The sequence below is a fragment of the Arvicanthis niloticus genome, chromosome 4 (genome assembly GCF_011762505.2).
Source record: "Arvicanthis niloticus isolate mArvNil1 chromosome 4, mArvNil1.pat.X, whole genome shotgun sequence".
NCBI lineage: Eukaryota > Metazoa > Chordata > Mammalia > Rodentia > Muridae > Arvicanthis > Arvicanthis niloticus.
Genome location: NC_047661.1, coordinates 95,708,745 through 95,732,963, shown reverse-complemented (window position 1 = coordinate 95,732,963; position 24,219 = coordinate 95,708,745). Strand labels below are relative to the sequence as shown.

At 40.0% G+C, this 24,219-nt stretch overlaps 1 protein-coding gene and 1 long non-coding RNA gene across 3 annotated transcripts in view; one reads left to right on the top strand and one right to left on the bottom strand.

Moving 5' to 3' along the window:
• Positions 1 to 24,219, top strand: part of Snx7 (sorting nexin 7) — an 81,712-nt gene that overhangs the window by 51,266 nt on the left and 6,227 nt on the right. Inside the window, exon 8 of the mRNA XM_034499355.2 lies at positions 10,603 to 10,755. Coding sequence (XP_034355246.1) covers positions 10,603 to 10,755 — 153 coding nt within the window. The remainder of the gene's footprint in view (positions 1 to 10,602; positions 10,756 to 24,219) is intronic.
• On the bottom strand, positions 3,056 to 24,080 carry LOC143442113 (uncharacterized). 2 transcript variants are annotated; one of them, XR_013110044.1, is made up of 5 exons: positions 23,922 to 24,080; positions 18,703 to 18,754; positions 10,582 to 10,819; positions 3,295 to 3,457; positions 3,056 to 3,161 (listed from the first exon to the last, which is right to left on the bottom strand). It is a non-coding gene; the product is annotated as an uncharacterized LOC143442113 (long non-coding RNA). The 2 variants fall into 2 exon arrangements; XR_013110045.1 differs by lacking the exon at positions 18,703 to 18,754.

Sequence of the window (24,219 nt, the reverse complement as noted above, 5' to 3'; positions counted from 1 at the left end):
CCGCGTACCAAGAAGCCGTGATTACTATCTGAAGGATGCTAATGCCGATGGAGATGCTGGCTTCAACAGTGATTCAGCAACAGCATTTGTGGGTGTTTCCAGATTCAAGTTGTCATTTTTAGAGAATCTATTGTGTACTATTGAACACATTACATTTAGATAATAAATCTGCAGTAGCTTTCAAGGAGAGAGGTTTCTACTTCTTGAGAACAGTGTGAATTATAAAGTATGTTAAGAAAGGTACTACTTAGCAACCACGTGTGTGCCTCAACAGCATTGTATAATCAAGCATTTAATTTCTTCAGACACATCTCACCTCTCTTATGAATCAGAAAATAATACAATTTTATTGTTAAGAGCCCTCTTCTCTCTCTCCTGCAATTTAATTAGTGCTTGTTAAGCAGAGGTAGCTGTCAGATTAGAATTTAATTTTTGAGTTATCTATTGTCTTCTGATAGAGTGGCAATCTAAATCTTTTTATTTAGGTATGTTATTCTCAAGAACTTTTCCAAATGATAATTTCCTAAGCTTGTCTTATTGTGAAGAGAAAGTTTTAACATTTGAATAAATTGAGTGTCTGGGCTTTTCCTTTTCCATAAAAGGAAATCATAGAGAAATCATTTAGAAAAGAAAACAGAGGTATTTTGAGTAAGAATAATAATTCTCAAATTATATTATTTTATTGAAAATTTGGTATTCTGTGCTTTTATGGATAGGATCATTCACATTTTAAGTTTTTATGGTAATTTCAGGTATTAAAATTTTCTTAGAGAGAAATAATAGGAAAGGTAGGCAGGCATTCACTTCTCCCAAGATTAATCCTTCAATCTACACTTTTCTATCACTCCCATATAACAAAAAAGATGGTTTAAGTCAAAATGTATCAGAGCCATGTGCTGAGGACAGAGACAGGAAGCGAATTGGTCCAGTGTTGTTCCCTCCCCAGCAGAGGACAAACTTCTTAGGAAATTTCCATAGCCTTGAGGTTTTGTGTCATGCTTGTCCATGAGTTGTAAGACTGTCATAGGCATGGTGAGAGATGCTGGGTTCTTTTACTCATAGTTTTTCCCCAAACTGTAAATAACTTTCCTTTACACTTTCTATTCTAATTAGTTCCCTTGTGAATCAAGGGAAGCTAAAGCAATGGATCTGCCCTAACTCGCTGACCACATCGGACTGAAGGTTGTAGCTCAAAGGGAATGCAGCCCCATGGCAGAGCTTATGTGAGGAAAAGTACACGTAAAATAAAGGAGTGCTTATTAGCAACAGAAAATATTTGTGTTGTCCCTGGTTCTAAAGTAAATGCTTTCGAACCATTTTCATTCATAATGATGATTCCTATATTAGTATGAGAAGACACCATGACCATTATGGTGGAGCATCTGGCAGCAGGCAGACATACATGGCATTGGAGTAGTAGCTGAAAGCTCATATCTTGAGATGACAACTGCAGGGAGAGGATGGATGAAGGAAGAGAGGGAGGGAGGGAGGGAGGGAGGGAGGGAAGAAGGTAGGGAGAGTGAGAGTATATGCATGTCTCTGTGTGTGTGTGTGTGTGTGTGTGTGTGTGTGTGTGTACACACATATTCCTAAGTACAACGTGCTCAGTCTATATAATGTTACTTGTATGTATGGTTTAGGGTTACCCTTTTCTTAATGGATAACCAGAAGACTAACCATCCTCAGTATTCCTTAGTTACCTGTAGTCCTTTGTGTAGTGTTGAAGCCTCATGGACATTCCTAATCCATGTTAGCGTCTCTATAAGTCTGTGATGCAGTGATGATAAGAGATGTTTACTTTTAATATAAGTCATTATAAAATCAGAAATCAGTGGTTAAAGGTTTAATGATTAAATAGTCAACAGCAATGCTTCTCTCTCTGAGAAGCAAATATAATTTTTCCTACATTGTTATTTTTCCTTTTTATTGAAAATAGATTCTTATCTTGTACATTACATCTTGACCAGAGTTTCCCCACCCTCCACTCCTCCCAACTCCTCTCCACCAACCCTCTCCCCAAGATCCATAACTCTTTAATTTCCCTTCAGAAAAGGGCAAGCTTCCAAGAGACAACCAAACACGAAAAAACAAGATACAGTAAGACAAGGCAAAAGCCCTCATGTTGCGGCTAGACAAGTGAACCTGCTAGAAGAAAAAAAGTCCCAAGAGCAGGCAAAAGAGGGTTTGTTTGGTTTTTTTTTTTTGTTTGTTTGTTTGTTTTGTTTTGTTTTTTAACAATGACCACAGGTATTGAAGAAAGTTAATCCATGGAAGTAAACTGTAGGGAAGCCCTCCCTCTTTGTCTGTCTCTCTGTCTGTCTCTGTCTCTCTCAGTCTCTTTGTCTCTGTGGTTCAGAGGATGCCCTAAGTGAATAGATTCTTTTTTTTTTCACCATGTGGTTCATGAGGACTGAGTTTAGGTCACTGGCCTCTGCAGCAAGTGCTTTCCTGAGGAGCTATCTCACTGGCCCATCAACTCAAATGTATATAACAAATGTTTTGGCAGCACTGTTGTCAGTCACAGCAATTAACTCCTCTAGAATTATAATGCTGAAGTATATGAATTATTTATTAAGTATAGAACTCAGGAAACACATGTTTTTCTCATACTTGGTTTAATGTTGTATATAGTTCAAAGTTTTTCTCTTGTCAGAACAGTTTAATTTCTGTCATGTAAAGGATCCAGAATGTATCCCCCCAGTAAACCTCCGACACACCAGTGTCTAATGCGAGCTTTACTTTTCTTAAAAGCTTTCCAGCTTCACTCATTTGTTTTTCTAATTCTGTATTTATTAGAACTTGTGCTAGGTGTGTGCATACATGTATGCAGGCATATGTGCCTAGGTACAGAGACCAGTAACTTCGGGTGCCCTGCTCTATTACTGTCTGTAGATTCTCATTGAACCTAGATCGAGGCTGGCAGCCTTTAGTCTCTACCACCTACTACACAAGCTTGCCTGACCACGCCTGGCTTTTATATGCATGCTGAGATCTGAACCCTGCCCCCCCACCCCCCCCCCCCCCCCCCCACCTCCACCCCCCCCCCCCCCCCCCCGCGCGCTTTTGCAGCAAGTGCTCTTAGCCAGCCAGCGAGAACTCTGGGTTTTAAGTTTCACATAAGTGTCTTCAACTCAATCCAAGATGTCCGCAGAAGAAAATAACTGAAAGAAAAGTGTAACTTTAGTTTCTTTCAAAACTTAATTTTGAATGATTGTTCTTAAAGCCTTTAACCTCCCCTTTAATCCACCACCCACGAAAGGTGGTGGAAAAGAAAGGATACAGGGGAAAGTGGACCTGTTTACAAATGATTCTTTGGAGCAGTTCCCCTCTGTATTGTCTGGAAATCAGCAGTTCAGTTCACAGGTCAACAGCAGCCACTCATCCAGTCACAAACACTTCAAGGATCTATCAGCAGTCCTGTTCGGTAGAGTCAGGTGAGCAGCAGCAGTGACCCAACCTAAAAGAGACAGCCAGGCCTCTGCACTAGTCAGCAGGAGGGACCTGCAGGAACCCAAGGAAAAGTTCTCAATTGTTCCTCTCAGTGAAGGGAAGATCAGCAAAGACTCAAAGATCAGCAAAGATGTGAGAGCAACAAGCATTGCACAGCTAGCTGTACCAGCAAGCCAAGCTCAGCATCCAACACAGCTGCTGAAGCCCTCTTTATATCCCTCCAAACATCACATGTCCTCCCAGGGGTCTTGCCTCAGCACATGCGTCTGTCTCAGGTGACATCCTTTCTCCTGTGTCTGCTTCAACAAAATGTTTCTTCATGAGTCTTCCTTAACCTTTCACCTGTGTCCACTTCAGGAAAATATTCCTTTACGAGTTTGTCCCAGCAAAACACTATCCAACGCAACTGACTTTCCAATGAACCTGTAAGTTTCCATTTCAAAAAAAAGGGCAAGTGGAAGCTTTGATCTTGCTTTGTAAGTTATACATTGGACATCTACAGGCCCAAGTAAAAAGTGGTTCAGCCTCTACAAGTACCTATCTCAATTCCCAGAGGATGATTTTAAAAGTCTCTTCAGTGTGTCTCTAACATGAACATGTGTAGTGAGCAACAGCTTTGATGTGAGTATCCTGGGATGCTACTGGAGACAGTGGTGGGGTCTTAGCCTGTGCTGTCACTGGGGTCTATGTCTGGGTTTATGTGTAGCCCTGCAGCAGCAGGGATCTGTTAACCACCAAAGGACGGGTGAATGTCCCTGGTCTGGACTGATGCCAGTCGACATATTTAGGGGGATATGAGTAGGATTGGGATGCATGGTTTGAAATACACACACACACACACACACACACAGACACACACATAGACACACATACACACACACTAAAAAGTTAGAAGAAAAAAGAAAGCCTGGGTTCCATGTTGCTAGCATATTCCATAAGATCCTGTGGAGTGAGTGCTGCTTTGTTATTTTATAAATTATAGATTAGGAAACTTACCCTGTGATGTTCTTAGGCAGGACTGGACTCCTAGAACCTGAGAACCCTGTGCTTTAAATCATTGGTCTTTCCTGCATGACTATGCAGTTTTAAACTTTGGACAAAACTTGGGAGGATGAAGCAAAACTACCTTGTTAACATGCTAAGCAACTCGGCCAAGTGAAGTGGACAGTTAATGAGGATTGTCAGTCCTGTAGCCAAGGGCAGGTCTTCAAGGGTGGAGGAATTAACAACGAGACAGGTGCTTCACCCGCCCAGCCCACAGACACCTTTCTCCCTCACCCATGGGAGAACCCTGAGCATGAAGAAGCATTATGGTAATGAAGTCATTCCATCTGAATTTGATTACCTTTGATTGTTTACTACTTACTTGTGTTTTTATGTACTTTAATTTCATCACATGGCAATTTGGAGCCGTACTGAATATCTATGGGAAGTAAAGGTATAATGTGGATATTAAGATTCTCCTAGAAAGCTGACTCCCAGAGACAAGAATTTTTCCTTACATTTGTCCTTGATCCCTTGATGTGGGTGGACCAATGCCTACTAGGTCAGTGTAGTCTTGAGGTTTCATATCTTGAGCTCTCTTGCCTCACCAACATTGAGATTTAACAACCTTTTGTAAATGAGTGGATTTTTAATGACTATCCAACACTGTGACACTTGGGCCAGAGGGGCAGTTTGGGAGAAGGACCACATTATTACTGTCGCCTTGCCTTGTGCCTTACCCCACTCCACCTGCACTTCCATTTCACATTATAAGTCACTTGGATTTTTCTCCTGGTGGCTGTACCTAGACGTTCCCGCTTCTGCCTTCTGGTGGTCAGTCTCTATGTTTTCCTGGAGTCACAGGAATCTTGGTTGAGCTCCTTCAGGAACTCTTTGTTACACACAAACTTCCCCAGCAATGTTCCTTGAGATTCCCGAGCCACCCCTCTGCTCATCCATCCCTCTGCTGCTCCCATTCTGTCCCAGCAATGAAGAGCCACCCTAGGCTCTTCTGAAGCTCCTGAGTAAGGGTGTGCCTGTACTTGTCGTGCACTTCACAGGAACTGCTCCTCACGTCATCTGTAACCTATTGCTTTGTATTCCTCCTGTCAGCAGGGGAATTTATGAGGACTACTTCTACCCCCCCCCATCTTTTACCACTTCACGCAGCCTACATGCATACTGAGTGAATACCACAGAGTGGGTGAGTGGGTAGCTGAGTGAATGAGAGCAAGCCACACCTTCCTTGTTCTTTTGCTTAATAATTTTCTAAGTTCTTATTTCCAACCCACTGTTCTCCTGTCTTTTCTCCTCCCTCCTGTCTCTTTTAGCCACCGTGTCTATTCTGTTCAATGCACAGTCTTGCCTGTTCTGGATAAAAGCCTTTACCCCTCCAGAATCCAATCCACTTGCAGTTCATTTTACCTTCCAGTCTTCTGTCTACTTTCCCTACTGTATCTATTACCTTTCTCCTTGTCCACTCCAAACTCTGCCACCATCTCTCCCTTCCTTGTCTCACTGTAACAATGTCTATGCTCGTGCTGGGTCCTCACCTAGGTCTGAGGCCCTGGGAATAAATAGTCAACGTAGCACCTGCCCTGCAAGCAGAATTAACCTTCTGTCCTGTATCTGCAGATTCATTTGAACACTTCCCTCCATGATAGATGAATTATGTTCTTTCTTTTATTCGTAGCCCTTGGCTATGCTTTATTCTGCATATGTGTATCTTTATAGATGACAGTCTTTGAGAATGAGAGCAAAATTAGTTCACCTTTGACCATCATAGGCAAGCTAGGTCAACTCATGGTCATATGCTCTTGGCATACAAAGAACACATACGTGGCAGACTTTGATTTGAAGCCTTGTTATGTCATAGGTCACTGTAGACTTTGTTAGTCCTTTCTCCCAGGCTCCCAGCTTCTAATAGAAAGATAATGAAACCAAATTTACAGTATGTTTATGCAGATTAAATGTGATAATATATGCAAAGCATATAACTTAAAATGATAGCCAATGGTATAAATGTAGTAATCATTAGCCTTATTGTTACTATTGCAATAGGTATGGACTGTTAGAAGATCTTGTTTTGTCTCCAAGTATTAATGAGTTTCATTTAACTCCATGGCTAATTTCTAGCTGAACAAAACTGAAACTAGAAGTTACCCAATAGCTTTGCTATTAAATATCAACCTTTTCTCATTACCTTCCAATATTCTATTAGTACTTTTTTTTTGTCTTAGACCATTTTGCAGGTAATTGCTTGCTTTTTTAAGTTTTCTCCTGACAGAGGACCAATTACTGCAAGTGTTCGTGAAAAGAAAAATTAGAAAAAAAATTCAGTTCTCTCCACCCAGCCTTTTCTGCACTATTTTGCAATCGAGAATATTAAATGAATTCCAAGTGGTTACAGCTAGCGGAGCCTGCTGTTTGTTCGTGACCAATAGACGAGGACACTGGAAGGGTTTCCTTGGCCTCATGTGTGTCTCACACATTCTGTTTTCTTAAATTTGTTAACTTTTGTTGAACGTCCATGTTCTGTCAGAATTCAGACAGATGGCAGACGCAGAATACCTAGTCTTTGTAACAAAGCAAGTAATGAGGGGCTGGGATTGTACTTCAGTTTGTAGAGTGCTTGCCTAGAATGCACAAAGCCCTGTGTTAGATCCTCAAGACTGTATAAGCCAGGTGTGAGGATACAGGAAGGAAGTGAAGGCAGTGGGAGGATTAGGAGTTCAAGAGCATCCTCTGCTTTGTGTTGAGTTTGAAGCCAGCGTAGATAACATTAAGAGCCAGTCTCAAAAAAAAAAAAAAAAAAAAAAAAAAAAAAAAAAAAAAAAAAAAAGTCAGAAATTTGAAGTCCACTGAAGAACTTAGGAGAAGAACATCTCATTATGTTATGCTATCATGGGGCATTAGCATGATGCAGCGCATAGCATTCTTTGACTTGGGTGTCTTGTGCTTCTTATTAAGCAATGTTCTTTTGAATTAAAATCACAAGAAGATGATTCATGATTCATTGTGCAGACATATTCTCATTTTCCCTTTTTCTAACTGAAATAATGAACTCATCGAGAACAAGGACAACAACAAAATGCAGCAAGGAAAACATCAAGAACTGATCATAGTTATTCAAAGCATATGTGTCATCCTCCACAGGAGTAATGACAGAGTTAGGAACAGCACGAGTGCCTGATGTAAGACCCAGGCATTGACAGAAGAACAAAACAGTGCTAGAAACCAAAGTACCAGAAGAGGGCAGGATGTCTGTGTCCACTGTAGCAGCCAATGCTAATGTTGTGAATTCTTGGTAGTGATGGTCAAGAACAAACAACTAATGGCAAATTGTCAGACACTATGTAAGTCTGTGTTTTTGCATTTCATGTGCTTTTTTTAAATCCCTATGATATGAATGCTACTATTTTTGTTTGTCTTATGGATGGAGGAATTAGGACTTCAACCAGGAGCCTTACAGTATCACATATCTTATAAAAGGTAGTCGCCGGACTCAACCTGAAGTCAAGCCCACTCACAATCCTCTTAGTCCTGATGCTACACAGAGAGACTCCTGACTTTGTCCCTGAGGTCAGAAGACAACATCTCTTCATAACTGCAGCATCCCTTGGACAGAGATGGACCATCATCAACCCATTTCTGTTTAAAGGGTTTTAATGCAGCAGCATACAAACTGATGAATGGCAATTTTTGTAAATTGGTTATAACAGTAGTAACATTTTAACCTTCACAGCAAAGGCAGGAAGACAAAATATAAGAGTGAAATACTGTGTTTCCTGAAGTCAGTTTCTGGAGACCTCAGGCCAGCCATTCCATGCAAGTATATAGAACTGTATAGACTGCAAGGCTAAGTAGAATACAGTATGGTCACAGTTGCTGGACTGACCTCTGATCCCTAAATATTTTATTAAAATCTTTATGGCTCTGAAGCTGGGAAGACTCTAACCTGCAACAAGGAGGAGTAAGGCCAAGGAATAAAGCCTCAAAGCACTTTTTCGTGGGCATGGATCCTGCCTGAGTTTGGTCTTTTAACAACCTTACTTCAAGCTCTAGTGTTAGCACCCACTGCCTGTCATTATTAGCCATTCTGTTAGCACTCTGTTAGACTTTCTTCCTAAAAGAACACAGTGACTCACAAAGTTATTCGTGACATCCTTGAGATAGTTCTACCTAGAAAAGCAAACAAGAAAACAACACTCCAGGAGTCCTACCACTAAAAAATGTAAATATCCCATTGGGAATATAGTATTGTTTACATGCAAACACAGGTGAGTGAGTGTGTGTGTGTGTGTGTGTGTGTGTGTGTGTGTGTGTGTGTGTAAAATCTGTTCTTTAGGAAAATAAAGTGTGAAATCACAAACACAGAAATAAAATTTCCTATTAACAGAAAAAGTTAATTCAAGCATCAGTAAAAATATATTTTACTGGCTTTTCACGCTTTAAACATTTTCACATCATCATTTCTTTGAAAGAAATGCTTCTGAAATGATGTCCCTTTATAAGTCAGTCTGACCACAAATGATGTCAGTGTATAACATCCCTTTTGAAACATGAAAAGTGTATCATTAACCTGAGAGAGATGTCATTCCTGCTAATGTATCTTGACTTAGCTCTGGTTCAGGAAACTCCAGAGCCCTTCTATGGACTATGTAGCTATAAGATCATTCTGCGACTTCTCTCAGCCCCTCAAGGAGCTTCCTCTGCTTTTTAAATCCACCCAGCCTCTTGCTCGAGTGATGCCAGCCATGTGCCCACCTCCAGGTCCATGTCTTACCCATGCCCTCTGCCCACACAGCTGTAACCAAGAGAACCCCATGTTTCACTCTCAAGCATCAGCTCTCAATTCTAATGGTATTTTCTTACTTAGATTTCCTTTGGTCACTGTGTCTAAAATTTCAGTATCCTAACATTTTCTCTCTAGCTTTGGGCTTCATTTTTCTACTGGAGCTTTTATTACTAGTTGATGGTTCATATTTTATTTATTTTGCATATAGTCTGTCTCTCCCCGAGAGAGAATAAACTCTAGGAAAAGCGAGAATGTTTGTCTTATATCTTCAGTGCTGAATCTTACAGCCCCAGAGGCATGCCTGGTGCAGATGAGACACTTAATAAATTATTCTGAGTATATTAACAAACACATACATACGTGAAATATGTCTCAATGTGCTAAATCTAAAGACTAATACAGTGGACAGAGTGTTCAAGTTTGGAGGGGATGAGGAGGAAAATGTAAATATTCCACTAAGCCTATGTAATGGAGGATGGACTGGAGGTCAGACATGTTGAGATTGTGAGCTTGCTTCTGTTCAGTGTGCTGCATAGTTTTATTTCAACTTGAAACATGAGTTTCAGCTGAAAGGCATTTTTTAATTAGTGATTCAGGTGTGTGAGGGCCCAGCCCAGCTGGCGGTCCTGGGTTCTATAAGAGAGCAGGCTGAGCAAGACATGAGGAGCAAACCAGTAAGCAGCCAGGGCCTCTGCATCAGCTCTTGCCTCCAGGCTCCTGCACTGTTTAAATTACTGTTCTGACATCCTTCAATGATGGACTACAGTGTGGAAGTGTAAGCCAAATAAGCCCTTTCCTCCCCAACTTGCTTTTTGGTCATAGTGTATCATCACAGATATAGTAACCCCAAACTAAGAAGCAAAATTGTATAAGTTAATCCCCTGGGTCAGCATATGTGAAAACAATCTCTGTGGCTATGCATGTAGTTAATTTAGATTCTGGCAAAAAAAAAAAAAAAAAAAAAAAAAAAAAAAAAAAAATAAAAATTGGGAATTGTGACATCCCATTAAACTGAATATAAATACCATCCCCACTAATGATAGTGATCGTGAGAATAATAGTATTAATTCTTTTCCAGATGTGTGGTGTTCAATTTTCTTTATTTTGTAGATAATGAAATTGAAGCATAGGGTTTGAGATCTTATCCAAACTGAAGCGTTCATGTGGCAGACTCTAGGACCGTGCAGCAGGACTCAGGGAATGCCATGTGCTTTCCACTTGTGCATGGTCAGCACTTTTGACTTTCACACCAAACAGGAGAAGCTATTCTTAACCTTACTTAATACAATGGTCAGACTACGTGGACTCAATGAATTCTCCACATGGCCAGACCACACCCATCGACTTACCTTTCTCTGTGGTGTCTTCAGCTTACAGAGGAAATCGGAAAACTTGAAGATAAAGTGGAATGTGCTAACAACGCCCTGAAAGCAGACTGGGACCGGTGGAAGCAGAACATGCAGAATGACCTCAGGTCCGCGTTTACAGACACCGCGGAGGAGAACATCCGCTACTATGAGCAGGTAGGCCCGTGGTTCTTGTAAGCACTTCCTGGTTACGTGGTACGCTCGTGACTGTCCACCTACCCTGTGGACTCAGGAAAAAGAGTCCGATATCACAGTCTGAAGCCTCCTTGGTGACTACATTTGTTCTGGTCTGTTTTCTCCCTCTATTGATTGTTCTGGGAAGATTTGCAGTCCTCAAAAGAGGATCAGATGTTTCTGACTGTCCCCTTTTCTATGTCTATCTTATAAAGAATTTGCAAAGGAAGAACACCAGCAGACTTTTGAGGGAGCACAGAATCAATGCACAGCCCTCCCTGAACCCCATGTTTCTTCTATCCCACAGCTACTTAAAGAGCAACAAGAAGAGAGCAGATGATCTATAGGTCTGTCTATACAAAACTAACAAGCATTTGGGGGAAAAGGTCTTCAGGCTTTGTTAGCATTTTTTTGAATAATCGTTTTGAATTTTGCAACAAACAGCCCTCAAAGAGGTTACTTTCTCAAATGAATTATATAATGTTATTGCTTTTTCACCCAACATAGTCTAAATATACTTTCCTGGAAGAATATTTAAAATGCATGTCTCTAACATTGCCTCTGATAAAAATAATAAATACATGTAATTGGTAGGTTAGGGAATTTATACTATATAGCTACAATAATTATCATCTTAGAAGAAGCTTAAATTCAGTAGTTATTTCTTTTGAAAGATGAGCTAATATGGACATTTCCATAAAATGAGAAGTAAATGTGCATTTACTTTTAACCAAGCATTGTACAGTAACCCCGAAGAAAGAGCAAAGCATGTACATCCCTTTTTCATAGAGGGATACCCAGTATAGGAAACAGTTAAAACAAGGCATCCTAAAAACAATGATGCATGTTCTAATATAGAAATCCATTGCAGGCACTCTAACCTAATATAAAAGAGATGCGGTGGTCCTCAGAGAATAGGTTGAGGCTGAAATCTGAATGTTGAATAAGACATCTATCTCTACCTGAAATTGTGAGAAATCAAAATCCAGGTACCAAAACCTCATGGACAAGAACAGAGAAGTGAGGGACATGTTCAAACCATTTAACTGCGGTGGAGGGAGAAGCGGGCGCAATGTTGAGATAACGACTAGGCTGATGAACATACTGTCAGCTTAAGCTTATCATTCCTTCTAAGAAGGCTAATGAGTTTTCATCTGATGATGCTCATTCTCTCCCCTTACTGTTGACCCTGCATTCATACCCTTTAAGTAATCCAAACAATTCAACATGTCTGTAAACCTCAAGTTTGAATGATCTGAAATACTGCTCCTTAATGAAGTCCTTTTATCTACATAAAGTGTCAGTATCACAACTGTTTAAATCTGCAGTGATCATTACTCCTTCTTTGTGGTCCAGCCTGGGCATATTTACACTATGGCATCTTAGTGACAATCAGCTGAGCAGAGGCTATGAGCATGCCTTGTAGAGCTGGAGAGTGCACAGCAGTTGGGTGTGTGCCCTGTTCCTGCAGAGAACCTGAGTTTGGCCTCAGCAGCCATGTCACGCCACACACGGCTGACTGACAGTGGCTCCAGCTCCAAGACATCCAATGCCTTCTTCTGTGAGAACACACACACACACACACACACACACACACACACACACAAACAGAAAAAAAGGAAATGCCTTGAAAATGAGAATATGTGATATACATGTTTAGTATTGTGAATCATAAGTACATTAAGATATTAAAATTATATGACAAATACAATTCATTTTTTAAATGTAATTCCTCATGACTTTTCTATGTCTGGGTTCTTTTGCTTGGTTGGGTTTTCTTTTCTTTATTTGCTTCTATTTTGAGATGGAGTCTTGCTGTGTAGCCCTGGCTGACCTGGAACTTGCTATGTAAACCAGACTGACCATGAACTCATAGACATCTCTCTGCCTCTGCCTCTCTGCCTCTCTGCCTCCCTGCCTCCCTGCCTCTCCCTGCCTCCCTGCCTCCCTGCCTCTCCCTGCCTCTCCCTGCCTCCCTGCCTCTCCCTGCCTCCCTGCCTACCTGCCTACCTGTGCCCCTGCCTCTCTGCCCCTGCCTCTCTGCCCCTGCCCCAGCCCCTGACCCTGACCCTGACCCTGACCCTGACCCTGACCCTGACCCTGAACCTGACCCTGACCCTGACCCTGACCCTGACCCTGCCTCCAGAGTTTTGGGTTAAAGGTGTGTGCCACCACACTGGGCTTGAGATTAAGCTTTTAAAAATAAAATGTGGGGGTGAATGTTCTTACTAATTCAGTTGAAACTAACTAAAATGTTTGGGATTTGGCACAATATTTTACATAGATGTGTATCCATGTTATTCTCCTGCTAAAACTTGGTTTATACACGAGTATCACTTCCTTGAAAACAGTTAAATTAGCACTAACATGCCTGGTCACTGTTCATAGCAATTTTCATCAATGTGTTGTGTTTCTAATTCTGCCCCAAAGTGAACTGTATTTTTGTTACTGAAGATACATCTTGTGCACTGCATCTTGGATGTGTTGTTTTGAAGAACAATTGATTTTTGTTATTGTAACTTAAAAAGACCCTGCCCCAGATATCCTTTGTTGTTTGTTTCCTCAATGATAAATTTTAACATATCTGACACAACAGTCCACCAAGGCAAGATAAGGAATTTGGCACCCTTGAGTGATCAAGAAGTCTTCATTGTAGAAAAGCTGCAAGGTCCTAAAGAATAGCAGTGTGTTGTCATCTGTTAACTTCAGACTCTCTCAGACACACTGAAAAATGAAGGGTTTCATGATCTTTCTGTCCCCCATTTAATTTAATCATATTATCACAGAAATGTCTCCTTTTTCTTCAACATTCACATAGATAAATGCCCAAAGGGTCTATTCCTATTGCAAAAGATAAAATAGAGTTCACACATGTGCCTTTGGATTTACTTGTAGGAAGGGAAATGGTCACAGCTTGTATAACTTCAAATTTAAATATCAAAATGACAGAGGGAAATGAGATTACACATATGCAGAGTGAGTCTGAGTCAGATGCTAACTATTGCCATTCTAAAATGTCCTACTTAGATTCCTGACTCTGTGGGAGACACTTGACTCTGGCTAAAGGATGGATATAAAATGTTACTCCATTATTTTCTTTCATGAAAGCTTACCCAGCTTGGATAGTACCTGTGCATCTGTTCGCATAGGGGACTGGTCTGTACGGTGTGTCTGCAGGCAATTTCACTGCTCTGAGAACACTGCGAAGTGTGCCTACACAAACTAAGATGACAAGGACATCACTAGGAGATGGGGTATTATGGGAATGCCATCATGCAGGTGCTGTGACCTTGAGTAAAGCAGTATGAAACAGGACATGATTGTACAACAGCATGGTTGTACAAACCAATTCTTGCTAATGTGGTAATGTGACAGGGATATTGAAACTGTAATATGGCATGTGGAATTCAGTGAGTGGATTTTTTTCATTGTTTTTGAATATTCTCAATGCTTATAGTGATGGAGAAAGCTTCAAAGAATGTTGATCCTTGAGAGAAATAGTCAGTGGATTATGAAAGTGCATTCTTATGAAAGCTTTATTTTAGCATCACTGACTCTGCTCAGCTATCCTACCTCCTCTTACACATGAGCATTGGGTACCTCCTTGGACTTGGTTCCAGGGTAGCTTTAGAATGGCTCTAGGCTTGTGTTGTAATAATTATTTTAAAATGACCATCTAAGCTGTGGCTCTCCCTAGCTCAGCCACATGGCCAGAGGCCACATGCACGCTGCAGCTAAAAACAGCCAGCCAAAAACACCAGCCCTGCCACCCACAAGACACCAGCGTGGGAGATGGCTCTGCTGATCTTCCATGCTGTCTCCACAAGGCTGGGCAGTGCCCGGACCACCCTACCAACCACACGGGCTTGGTACAAATGAGACTCTAATGCTTAGATTATCCAAAGGCTTTATATATTCAGTAATGATCAATAAGATGCTAATACAATCAGAAGTGTGACCCAATAGCCAACCTAGATATACCAACTACCTTTGACTGGCAGAGACACGTGAACACCCGCCTCCATGTTCACCTCTCTTGTCCTCTGCTCCCTTAGCTCCTCCTCTTCCTTTTCCTCTTCCTCCCTTACTCCTCCTCTTCCTCCCTTACTCCTCCCACCTTAGCTCCTCCTACAGGCTTGAACAAAACAAACAAACAAACAAAAAACAAACAAAAAGAAAAGAGAACAGTGACCTTTTCCCTAGTAGAAAACTTGTCTTGTGACATCACTGTGGATTTTAAGGCTGTTACAAACAGCCCCAATTTCTCTACAGTTCTGTTGAAGGCCCTTTGCTCATGGAAATGTCTTTGCTTACTTTGTGTGTTAACACACCAAGGCCAACCTGACAGGAGTAAAAAGGACAGGGAATTGACCAGAAGTCACTGGAAGTTGTGTTGAGGGTTGGCGTTAATAAAGGGGATTCTAGGGCATCTGTAGTTCACAGACTCTTACGGTTTTTATTTTCTTTTTTTCTTTTTTTTTTTTTTTTTTTTTTTTTTTATACAGGGTTTCTCTGTCTAGACCTGGCTGTCCTGGAACTCACGCTGTAGACCAGGCTGGCCTCTAACTGAGAAATCTGCCTGCCTCTGCCTCCCAAGCACTGGGATTAAAGGCTTGCGCCACCACCGCCCGGCTCTTATTCTTATTTGTCTTTTTATTGTGTTTTGATTTGTTTTATTTAGTATTACTAGTAAGTAAATAAAAGTCATTATTTTGTAGACTAGTGTTCTGTTTAAAAGAAAAGTAATACATACTTATTGAAAACCACCACATAGAAATTAAGTAGTTATCCTAAAGTAAAGAAGACATGAAAGTTAATAACCCTATCTCCTACAGAAAAGTAGATATTAGTATAATTATAGAAAAATAATTTACTAGCCCAAGATTATCATACTGATTAAATAAACATTTGCAAGGCCTTCTTTGAGAGTATATTACTTTTCCATTTGGGGCCATGATGATTAAAATAAATATATTTGGGATTTTTTCATATTTTTAAGTTGTCTTACATAATTTGTCATAATCATCATGTATTTATAATTCATCATGCCATCAGATATTCTCTAATACTTAAAATTTGTGTATTTTTTTCTATCATAAGTAACACTATTAAGTCAGCTGTGCTGTTATGTGTGGGGTGTGGGGGAGGCACAGTAAAGGAACAGGTACTTGTGAGTAGTGAATGAGAGAGCCAGGAGACCAGAATGGACTTGGTTGGACATACTGATACCTGCGACAGACATATGTCAGTGGAGAGCCATGTGTCTATTTTGCCATAAAAAAAGAAAAATGACTATTATTTACATACAGGAACCTGTTCTGCAATTTCCTGGACAGTCAGAAATCCTTCATAGTCCAGCTTTTCCACTGACCCGCCTTAGCTTAGAGAGGAGTTCAGAGAGAAGGGGTATCTGGGATCAGGAAAAGGACTCTAAGTCAAATCTTGGATCCAAGTTTTGTTCTTGCAGACACAGGCAACCTGTGTTCTACTTGCTATTTATTCTAAGAGATCTCTCTGTCCCATCCTGCTTGCCTGTTTGTCTGTCAGTTCTCCAAGCAGTTCTCTCTTTTTATTCAAAAAAAAAAAAAAAAAAAAAAAAAAAAAAATCTCTGGATAGTTTGTTTCCTGTAGAACACAGGTCCAATCTTTTATTTTACATATCAATCCAATCATTTAGTGCTTGTTTCCTTTTGATTATCTTGTGAACCTACATCCCTTGAACCCAGCCCTTTGATTCTTAGGAGATAGCAACCTTACATTTTTTTTCTTATCTTTGCAAAAGAATTCAGAGATCTGTCTGCCTTTGTGAAGCACAGATGATAAACTAGTTGGGTGGGGCCTTACCCTGAAATTACCATTTCTTCCACACCTGGGCCTAACCTCCCTTTGTCCTAGGCTAACCTTGAACTCAGGAATCTGCTGGCTTTTCTATCTTTCTGACAAGTTGGCTCATAGTATAGCTGCTTTTGTTCCTTTAGGTTCATGAATCCCCCATAATTCATATTACATCCTTATTTTTTTTGCATAGTTGAGAAATTATATATACTTTGAACTCATGTGTTTAGAGTTCTTTCCCCATTAGCCACATCCTCAACTCCTGGACTCATGCTATTTTTAATTCTTATAGAGAATTAAAATTAATGACTCTCATAGAGTCATTAAAATTAACAAGGAGGACATTCATCAGAGGAATGAGAAAATATATACATTTTTACACAAACAAGCTTTATGTCCACTGCAGCCAGACACTTGTGGAGGCTCACACCAAGGCCCTGTCTCAGAGCCAGGAACCATGTCACTCTGTCCCAACCAGGGTCATGCCTGGCTCAGCACAGTTTAAATTGAGCCTAGACTCAGTTTTGGAAAAAGACACCAATACCAGCAATCCAGAGTATTTGCAAGGCTGTGACAGAAATACTTAAGCACTTGTCTAAATATCTCTTTTTAAGTCTTAAGATAATTATGAATATTAGCTGTTTGAAATTTGGGTAATATGAATTTTAAATAACCAGATTACTGGTTATTGAATTTCAGATGCATGTAGGAAACATGAGGGAGGGCCTTGGGGAATTGAACAAATTAGAAATACAATGGAAATGAAATGTACAAAGAAAATACTATCAGAAAACCCATTATTTTGTACACTAACCTTAAAATAAATAAAAAGAAACAACTCTACAATTATCAATTGTTCGTAAATCCACATTTATATTCATGATATTATTATATCTCATTTTAGAATGTTCTTCTCCTCATGTAAAATGATTCATTTACCCTTCCATTATTGCCCTGTGTGGTGGCAAACAACTTTACTCCCAGAACATGTAACATTAAATCAGAAGTGGGGGAGTAGTATTTGAGTGAAGGAAGGGAGCCAGACAGAGCAGGGCAGAGGACATATGGTGAGCAGTCATGGAGAGGCATAGGATAGAACAAAGTACAATGAAATATGTCCCAAAATGCCAATGCCACAATGAAACTCAGTCCTTTGTATACTGACTTTAAAATTAATGTTAAAAAGGACTATTATCAAACCCATGTGTGAGCTACTGTGGGAGATAGAACTTTAAGCTTAAACCTTTCTCATATAGTTAAAGCTTATTATGGAGAAATAATGTACATATTCACTTGATTAATAGAGCTTTACAGTCTCCTCTCTCTCTCTCTCTCTCTCTCTCTCTCTCTCTCTCTCTCTCTCTCTCTCTCTCCAGTGTCTTGCTGTGTAGCTCAGGATGAGTTAGAACTCACTCTGTCACCTAAACTGGATTCAGGATTATGGCAATCCTCCTGCCTTAACCTCTGAGTGATAGAATCATGTGCAGGCATCATTGCAGCTTGTGCTGATATTTTTAATGGGCAATTGTTTAAATTTATCTTAATCAGTTGCTTGAAATGGACAGACCTATAGGAGGATTTTGGGTATACTGGGCACCACAAATATTTGAGTCCACGTGGACATCTGGAATGTAGGGAAGCATTTATGGTGAAATGCATTTTCTGGGAGGTAAATGAAAATATAAAAAATAAATATCTTAACAAGAGCAAATCTCTATCCAAATGGGCACAACTGCTGAAGATTTTCTAAAATCCAAATTTAGTTATTTGTGAGCCATTAAAAAATTCCATAATGTACAAAACAATAACGTAAGTCTTCTTCTACAAACTAATAGACAGACAGACTCCAAAGTTTCTGAATGTTCTCCAAATGTAGTTACCTTTATTCCAGAATACAATGTATTCCTTGTTATGTTTGGAAAATGGGAGCCTGCAAAGGGTTGCTTTAACATCAGTTTTACACGACAGACTTGACGCATTTTTCTGATGTGGGAAAAAAAAAATGCTGAAAACCAGCCTGGCCCAAGATAGAATAGCTCCCAAGAATTTTGATACGAGGTAAAAGTGTATTGATTATAATTATAAAATTGCTACCTGGGAAAGATCCTGATCCAGATTTCTGTCAGAAATTTCATTCTTTTGGAAGCTGAAAAATCAGAAAAATTACTTTAGTAAAAGGAGTAAGTAGAACAGCCTCCCAAAATTTTATTCTAACTAGCACAGGAGGAATGTCACCTTCATCTGCCGTTCAGCCTAAGGATAAAGTGCCTTTTAAATCCAGAAGGAGAAAGCAAAGGAGGGAAACGCTAGCCATTTTCATATTCCCTAGAATTTAGAAAAGTTAGTTACACTTCCAAAGTCACAAAGACTTTGAAAGTGGTTGTGACTTAAGAGGAGTTAGCAGTTCGAAAGAGAGAAACGTGAATCATATGAAGAATCAAACGTGATTGCACCACGGACAGCGGACCATAAAACGTGAAGATGAAAGCACAGTACATTTAAGGATGAGTCCAGGAAAGAATTGGGAGTATCAGGGGTCACATTTCAGGAGAGAGTGAGGTGTGAAGAGGGGGAGTCGAGAAACTTCCAAATAGTTCCCGAGTCAAGTATGTGGAGCCTCTTTGAACTAAAGAAAAGAAGATCTAATATGCTCATAACATTATTACAATGCATCTCTGATGGAGACAGTCCGGGAAAGAGAAAATGGCTGCTTGGTTTCTGTTCTGCCTCTGTGATCTCAGCCAAGGAGGAAAATGGAAATAGAATGGATTTCAGAAAACGAAACCCAAAAAACAGTGTATTTGAAGAGGTTAACTGAAAACTACCCATTCCACAGAAGAAAGCTGGTTATTTTATTGTCCTGTCTGGTGTTATGAAAACCCTTTACCAGTTAGAAAGCTGCGTTACAGCCTCAACTGAAGCTTTTAATTCTAAACTGACTCTTAGTAGGGAGACTGACAGGCCTTCTACCCACCCCCTTTTCCCCTTTCTAGTTGACTGAAAGTTAACTCCGGAAACTTGGAACTCGGGTACCAGTTTCTAATTACTGTCCTCTGCCATTTGGATGGGTGTCATACATAGTCACCAGCACTACTCAATTCTCTATATGTATCACCTTGGGAAGACATGGGAGAAATTTTCTTCATATAGAGTTTTTTTTTTTTTTTTTTTTTTTTTCTGTGATTCTGAGCCTTGAGAATGCAGGCAATGTTTGGATTTTCATTTAAAATCTCGGGACAGAGACTTAGTAGATTATATTGAAGCAGATTTAGCAGTGTATATTAAATCGTTAAGTTTCTTTACATATTGGCTCTCTCTCAGGCTGAATCTGAGTAAAGAGACACATTTTTTTTTAATGGTTAACCTCACTCTTCTTACTGCAAAAGCAAAGAGGACCTATAGGGAGTTGAAGACGCTCAGAATGCAGTCCTGAGTGACTGTGTATTACCCACATGGGCATGTTCTGTCAAGAACCACGAGGCCTCAACCCCATGGAAGTGCCAAAGCCTTCACCAGGTGAGACTCAACAGGGAAGGCAAAGCTTCCCTGGTATTGCAGTCGGTGTTTAGTTCAAGCAAATGTCCGGTGTGGACAAATCTAGCAACAGCTGCTTCCTCCCCCAGGTGTTTCCAACCTGAGACTGCTGCCTACAGACACCTCCTCCAGTGACTAGTTAACCCTATCCCCTCTGCCCTACATAATAAACATGCAAAGGACTCAAATCGCTATGGTAGTCATGTCATTCCATCAGAGTGAGCACTCCCCCCCAACCCAGCTTTTCTATGTGTGTCTGTCCTTTCTTGGTTCACTCATTGCCCCTTGTCAGGGTCCAAGGACCAAGCTCTAGAATTGTAGCATAGCTGAGCTAGAAGACTCTAGAAAGGTCTAGAACTTGGAAGATGGAGTCCATATCAAAGTGGGTTTTTGTTTCTTTGTTCTTTTTAAAGAAAAAACAAATTCTAACGGTTTCTAACATCTGACACATAAGAAGACAAGTTTCTTAATGGTAACAAAACAATTCCTCAAGGAAACAACTCTCAGTATCTTGGTCACTGTGGGAAGACTGTATCAGAACATGATTATACACGGTAGGATTGGAGTGCCTCTGTGTGGGGGTGGGGGGCAAGGAAGGGAAGATATTGTTAAGTACACATACCTACTTCGACTAAGAGGCTCAGAAGATTACAATTTTACTCATCCTAGCCATTTTTGTGCCAATTAAAATATTTTAATACATTTCCTGTGCCTTTGTAATTTTCTCTCTTAGCCACTGGAAGACACTACTAGAAGGCAAACCATCTCAGAGTTAGGAAATTCAGGCTCACTCTAGTGTTTCTGAGTAGACCATCCAATTCACATGGGTGCAGTCACCATCATCAAATAGAAAACAGCCACTTCTTTTTATCTCAGTGCCTTGTGATGGCCATCTACTAAATAGCTAGAAGCTCTTTCCTAACATTTTATAGAAAGTTCAATGCTACTGATTGTATAATAATTCACTCCATCATCCTTTATTTCATATATGTCATAGAAAAATTGTTTTTTTGTGTGTGAGCAATCAGTTCTTACTTCAAATAAAACCAGAGGTATGCGGTAAGAATGAATAAAGCAAGAGAATGAGAACTCCTATGGCCTTGGGATGTTAATAATTCTGTTCTTACTGCCCAGAGGCTCCATGATTGACCATAGATCCCAGTTTTCAGTGGGTGATTTACTTTTATTTTTAATTATTTTGGACTGCTCACTAGAGGCAATTGCCATAGGGTGTTCTCTCCTCACCAGAAGAAATACGTCAGGGAACAAAGGTTTCATAGGTAACAGGAAACGACCTTAACAGGTGGGAAAATGGTCACTAGAAATGTTGTATAAACAAAGAGGAAAGAATTATAACTGGAATTCAAAGAGATGTACATTGAATATTAAAAGATGGGCAGGCATGGTGGTATATGCCTATAATTGCATTACTTTAGGAGGCTGAGGCCAGAGAATTACCATGACTTTCAGGGCAGCCTGTGCTACATGGTAACTTCCAGACTAGGCTGAGTTATGAAGTGAGACCCTCTCTAAAAATTAACCAAAGAAAAAAAGAAAAAAAAAAGCAGTGGCGACTTCTGTCCAGATTAGACCTCAAAAGTAATAAATAGTCCACACCATTGCTCTACATAACTGTGCCTTTTAAAAACTTTGTCTCATATAGTTAGTAAACATTTTTGGTATTTTGGAGGTTTCTGCTATCTCAAAACTTCTATTAAAATAGTCTCCTCACTACTTTATGTCCGGTAATATAATTATTTCTCAATAATTCATGCTAATGAAAACGAGTCTATGTCTACAATGGGGAGGCAAAGCAGAGGCATCTGCTTTCCCCATACTTTAATCTAGGCAATCATTTCTGAAGTTTAGTTGTTTAGAGATTTAATAGGAAGGGATTAGGAAGGATTAAATACTTTAGAATATACAAAGGGTACATATAAGGATAAGGGAGTCAACTAATGACAAATGTGGAACTGACTGTCAGCATTGCTACTCACTGGCTCATATGTCAGTGAAAAGTAACAATCTCCTCCTATGTCCCACTAGACATGTGCACTCACACACACACACACACACACATACACTCACACATACACTCACACACTCACGTACATACACATGAACTGTAAGCCTTTAGGAGAATGAAAGCAGTAAGTGTGGCAAATGCTTTAAAATGAGTTACCAAAATATCATCGCTGTGCTTTGATCAAATATTTAATGAGAGAAGGGTAAGTGTTTTCACTGTCATTATCTGTAGGGCCAATATATGGTTAAACAAAAATAAGCTTGAAAGAGTACGCTTGGAAATGGGCACTTCCACGCTGATGAACCTCGGGTAATTGGCTCCTTACGTCAAAAGCAACACAGGAGTTGAAAGAATATAAATGCAAATTGAGGCCCTTGGTTTAGTTTCTCCAAGAAATATTCTTAACATTTTACTGCCCCAGTAACCTGTGTGCAAAGTGAGAAAAATTGAAAAAAAAAAAAAAAAGTCCCTGATACACCTCTGTCTTTATCAGACTTTTGAGTTAGGCATCCACAGACTACTATAGAATAATAAATAAGTGGGCCACAAGATGGCGTCTGTAGCTAATGAGTCTCTTTCCTTTAACCCTTGCAGCTGCACACACAGCTTACGTTGTAATTGCCCAAAGCAGCATATGAATTCTGTTATTTTAAAGTTGCTGATACCTATAAGGTTAAAGCTTTCAAAATAGCGCTCAGAATCTGGATTTAGACTCCTAAAAAAGTGAGGTTTCTCTCTCCCTTTCTCTTCCTGTTTGTTGGGTTTGGTTTGATTGTTGCTGCTGTTTGTTTGTTTGTTCTTCTTTTTGGTAGTATCGGGAATTAAACGCAGGGCCTTTCATATGGCAGACAAGGGTTCTACCACTAAGGAACATATGCAGAATATTTGAATATATTCACTTTTTATTTTGAAGCAGAGAGTCACTGGCTTGCCCAGCCTGGCCTTGAACTGACTCTGTGGTCTGTCCGTGCTTTGAAGTTGCAATCCTCCTGCCTCAGATTCCCAATTAGTTGATATTAAATTGTACCATCAGGACTGACTAGCGTGCCCCTAAACTATTCATTTTATTTGTGCCTGAAACTGAGATGTAGAAAACAGGCTTCAGACCTGTTAAATGAAAGAAAAGCAGCAGACTGAACGTCTACCAGTTAGTAAGCAGTCAGCGTGTGTAGGCTAACAGTAGTAACTATGGTGATGACTGAAAAGATGTCTCATGTGCCTCTGGATCTTACTTTTGGAAACTGTATGATAGTAATTATCCGGTAAATACCAAATACTTGGGGGAATGTTTAAAAATTTATTGTCACTATATTTCATAATGTCTCTAGGCAAGCAGAACTAGACAGAATTGTAAATCTTACGTAATTCCATTTACCAACTTCTTGTTAGCCTCAGTCAGACCCTGGAACCTTCCATTTTAGTGTAAACCCATTTATTCTATAAGTGGGTGAAAAAGCCAAGCAAGGCAGAGAGTCCCAGTGTGGCAAAGATCTCCTCACATTCCACAAGGTGACAGAATTTCAATACCAACTCCTAAATGCAGACCCGTCTGTGGAAACCTGTTATTTCTATGGGAGTATTACTGTCACCATTGAATCGCTTTAAACCTTGATCACATCTGTTTGTGGGATTACTGTGCACCTGGGAACTAAGGAGACATTTGCCTGTTCTGGTAGCAAAATGTCATCACCTCTGCTGAAGCGGCAAGAGATTTACTTTAAAACTAAAAGTTAGTTTTGGAATTAAAGCTTACCTTTCCGAGCATCTTTTGTTCGTACTTTGGCTCCGTTTCCCAGCTACTGTCTCTCAGAGAGTTTTAGTGTTTGCCCTTTGGCTATAGAACACAGTCACCTGGGGAGGATACTTGCTGGATTTTCAGTTACAGAGGATTTGTGGTGAACCTTGTTTTCAGTTCCGCCCCATCCCAGCTAACACATATCCACCACCTTACTTATCCTTCCATAGCATGGACCATTCGCTCTATGCTCTTGGGAAAAAAACAGCATAGTATTCTGTGAATCGGTTTTGTTTGGTTTTGGTTTTAATATTTA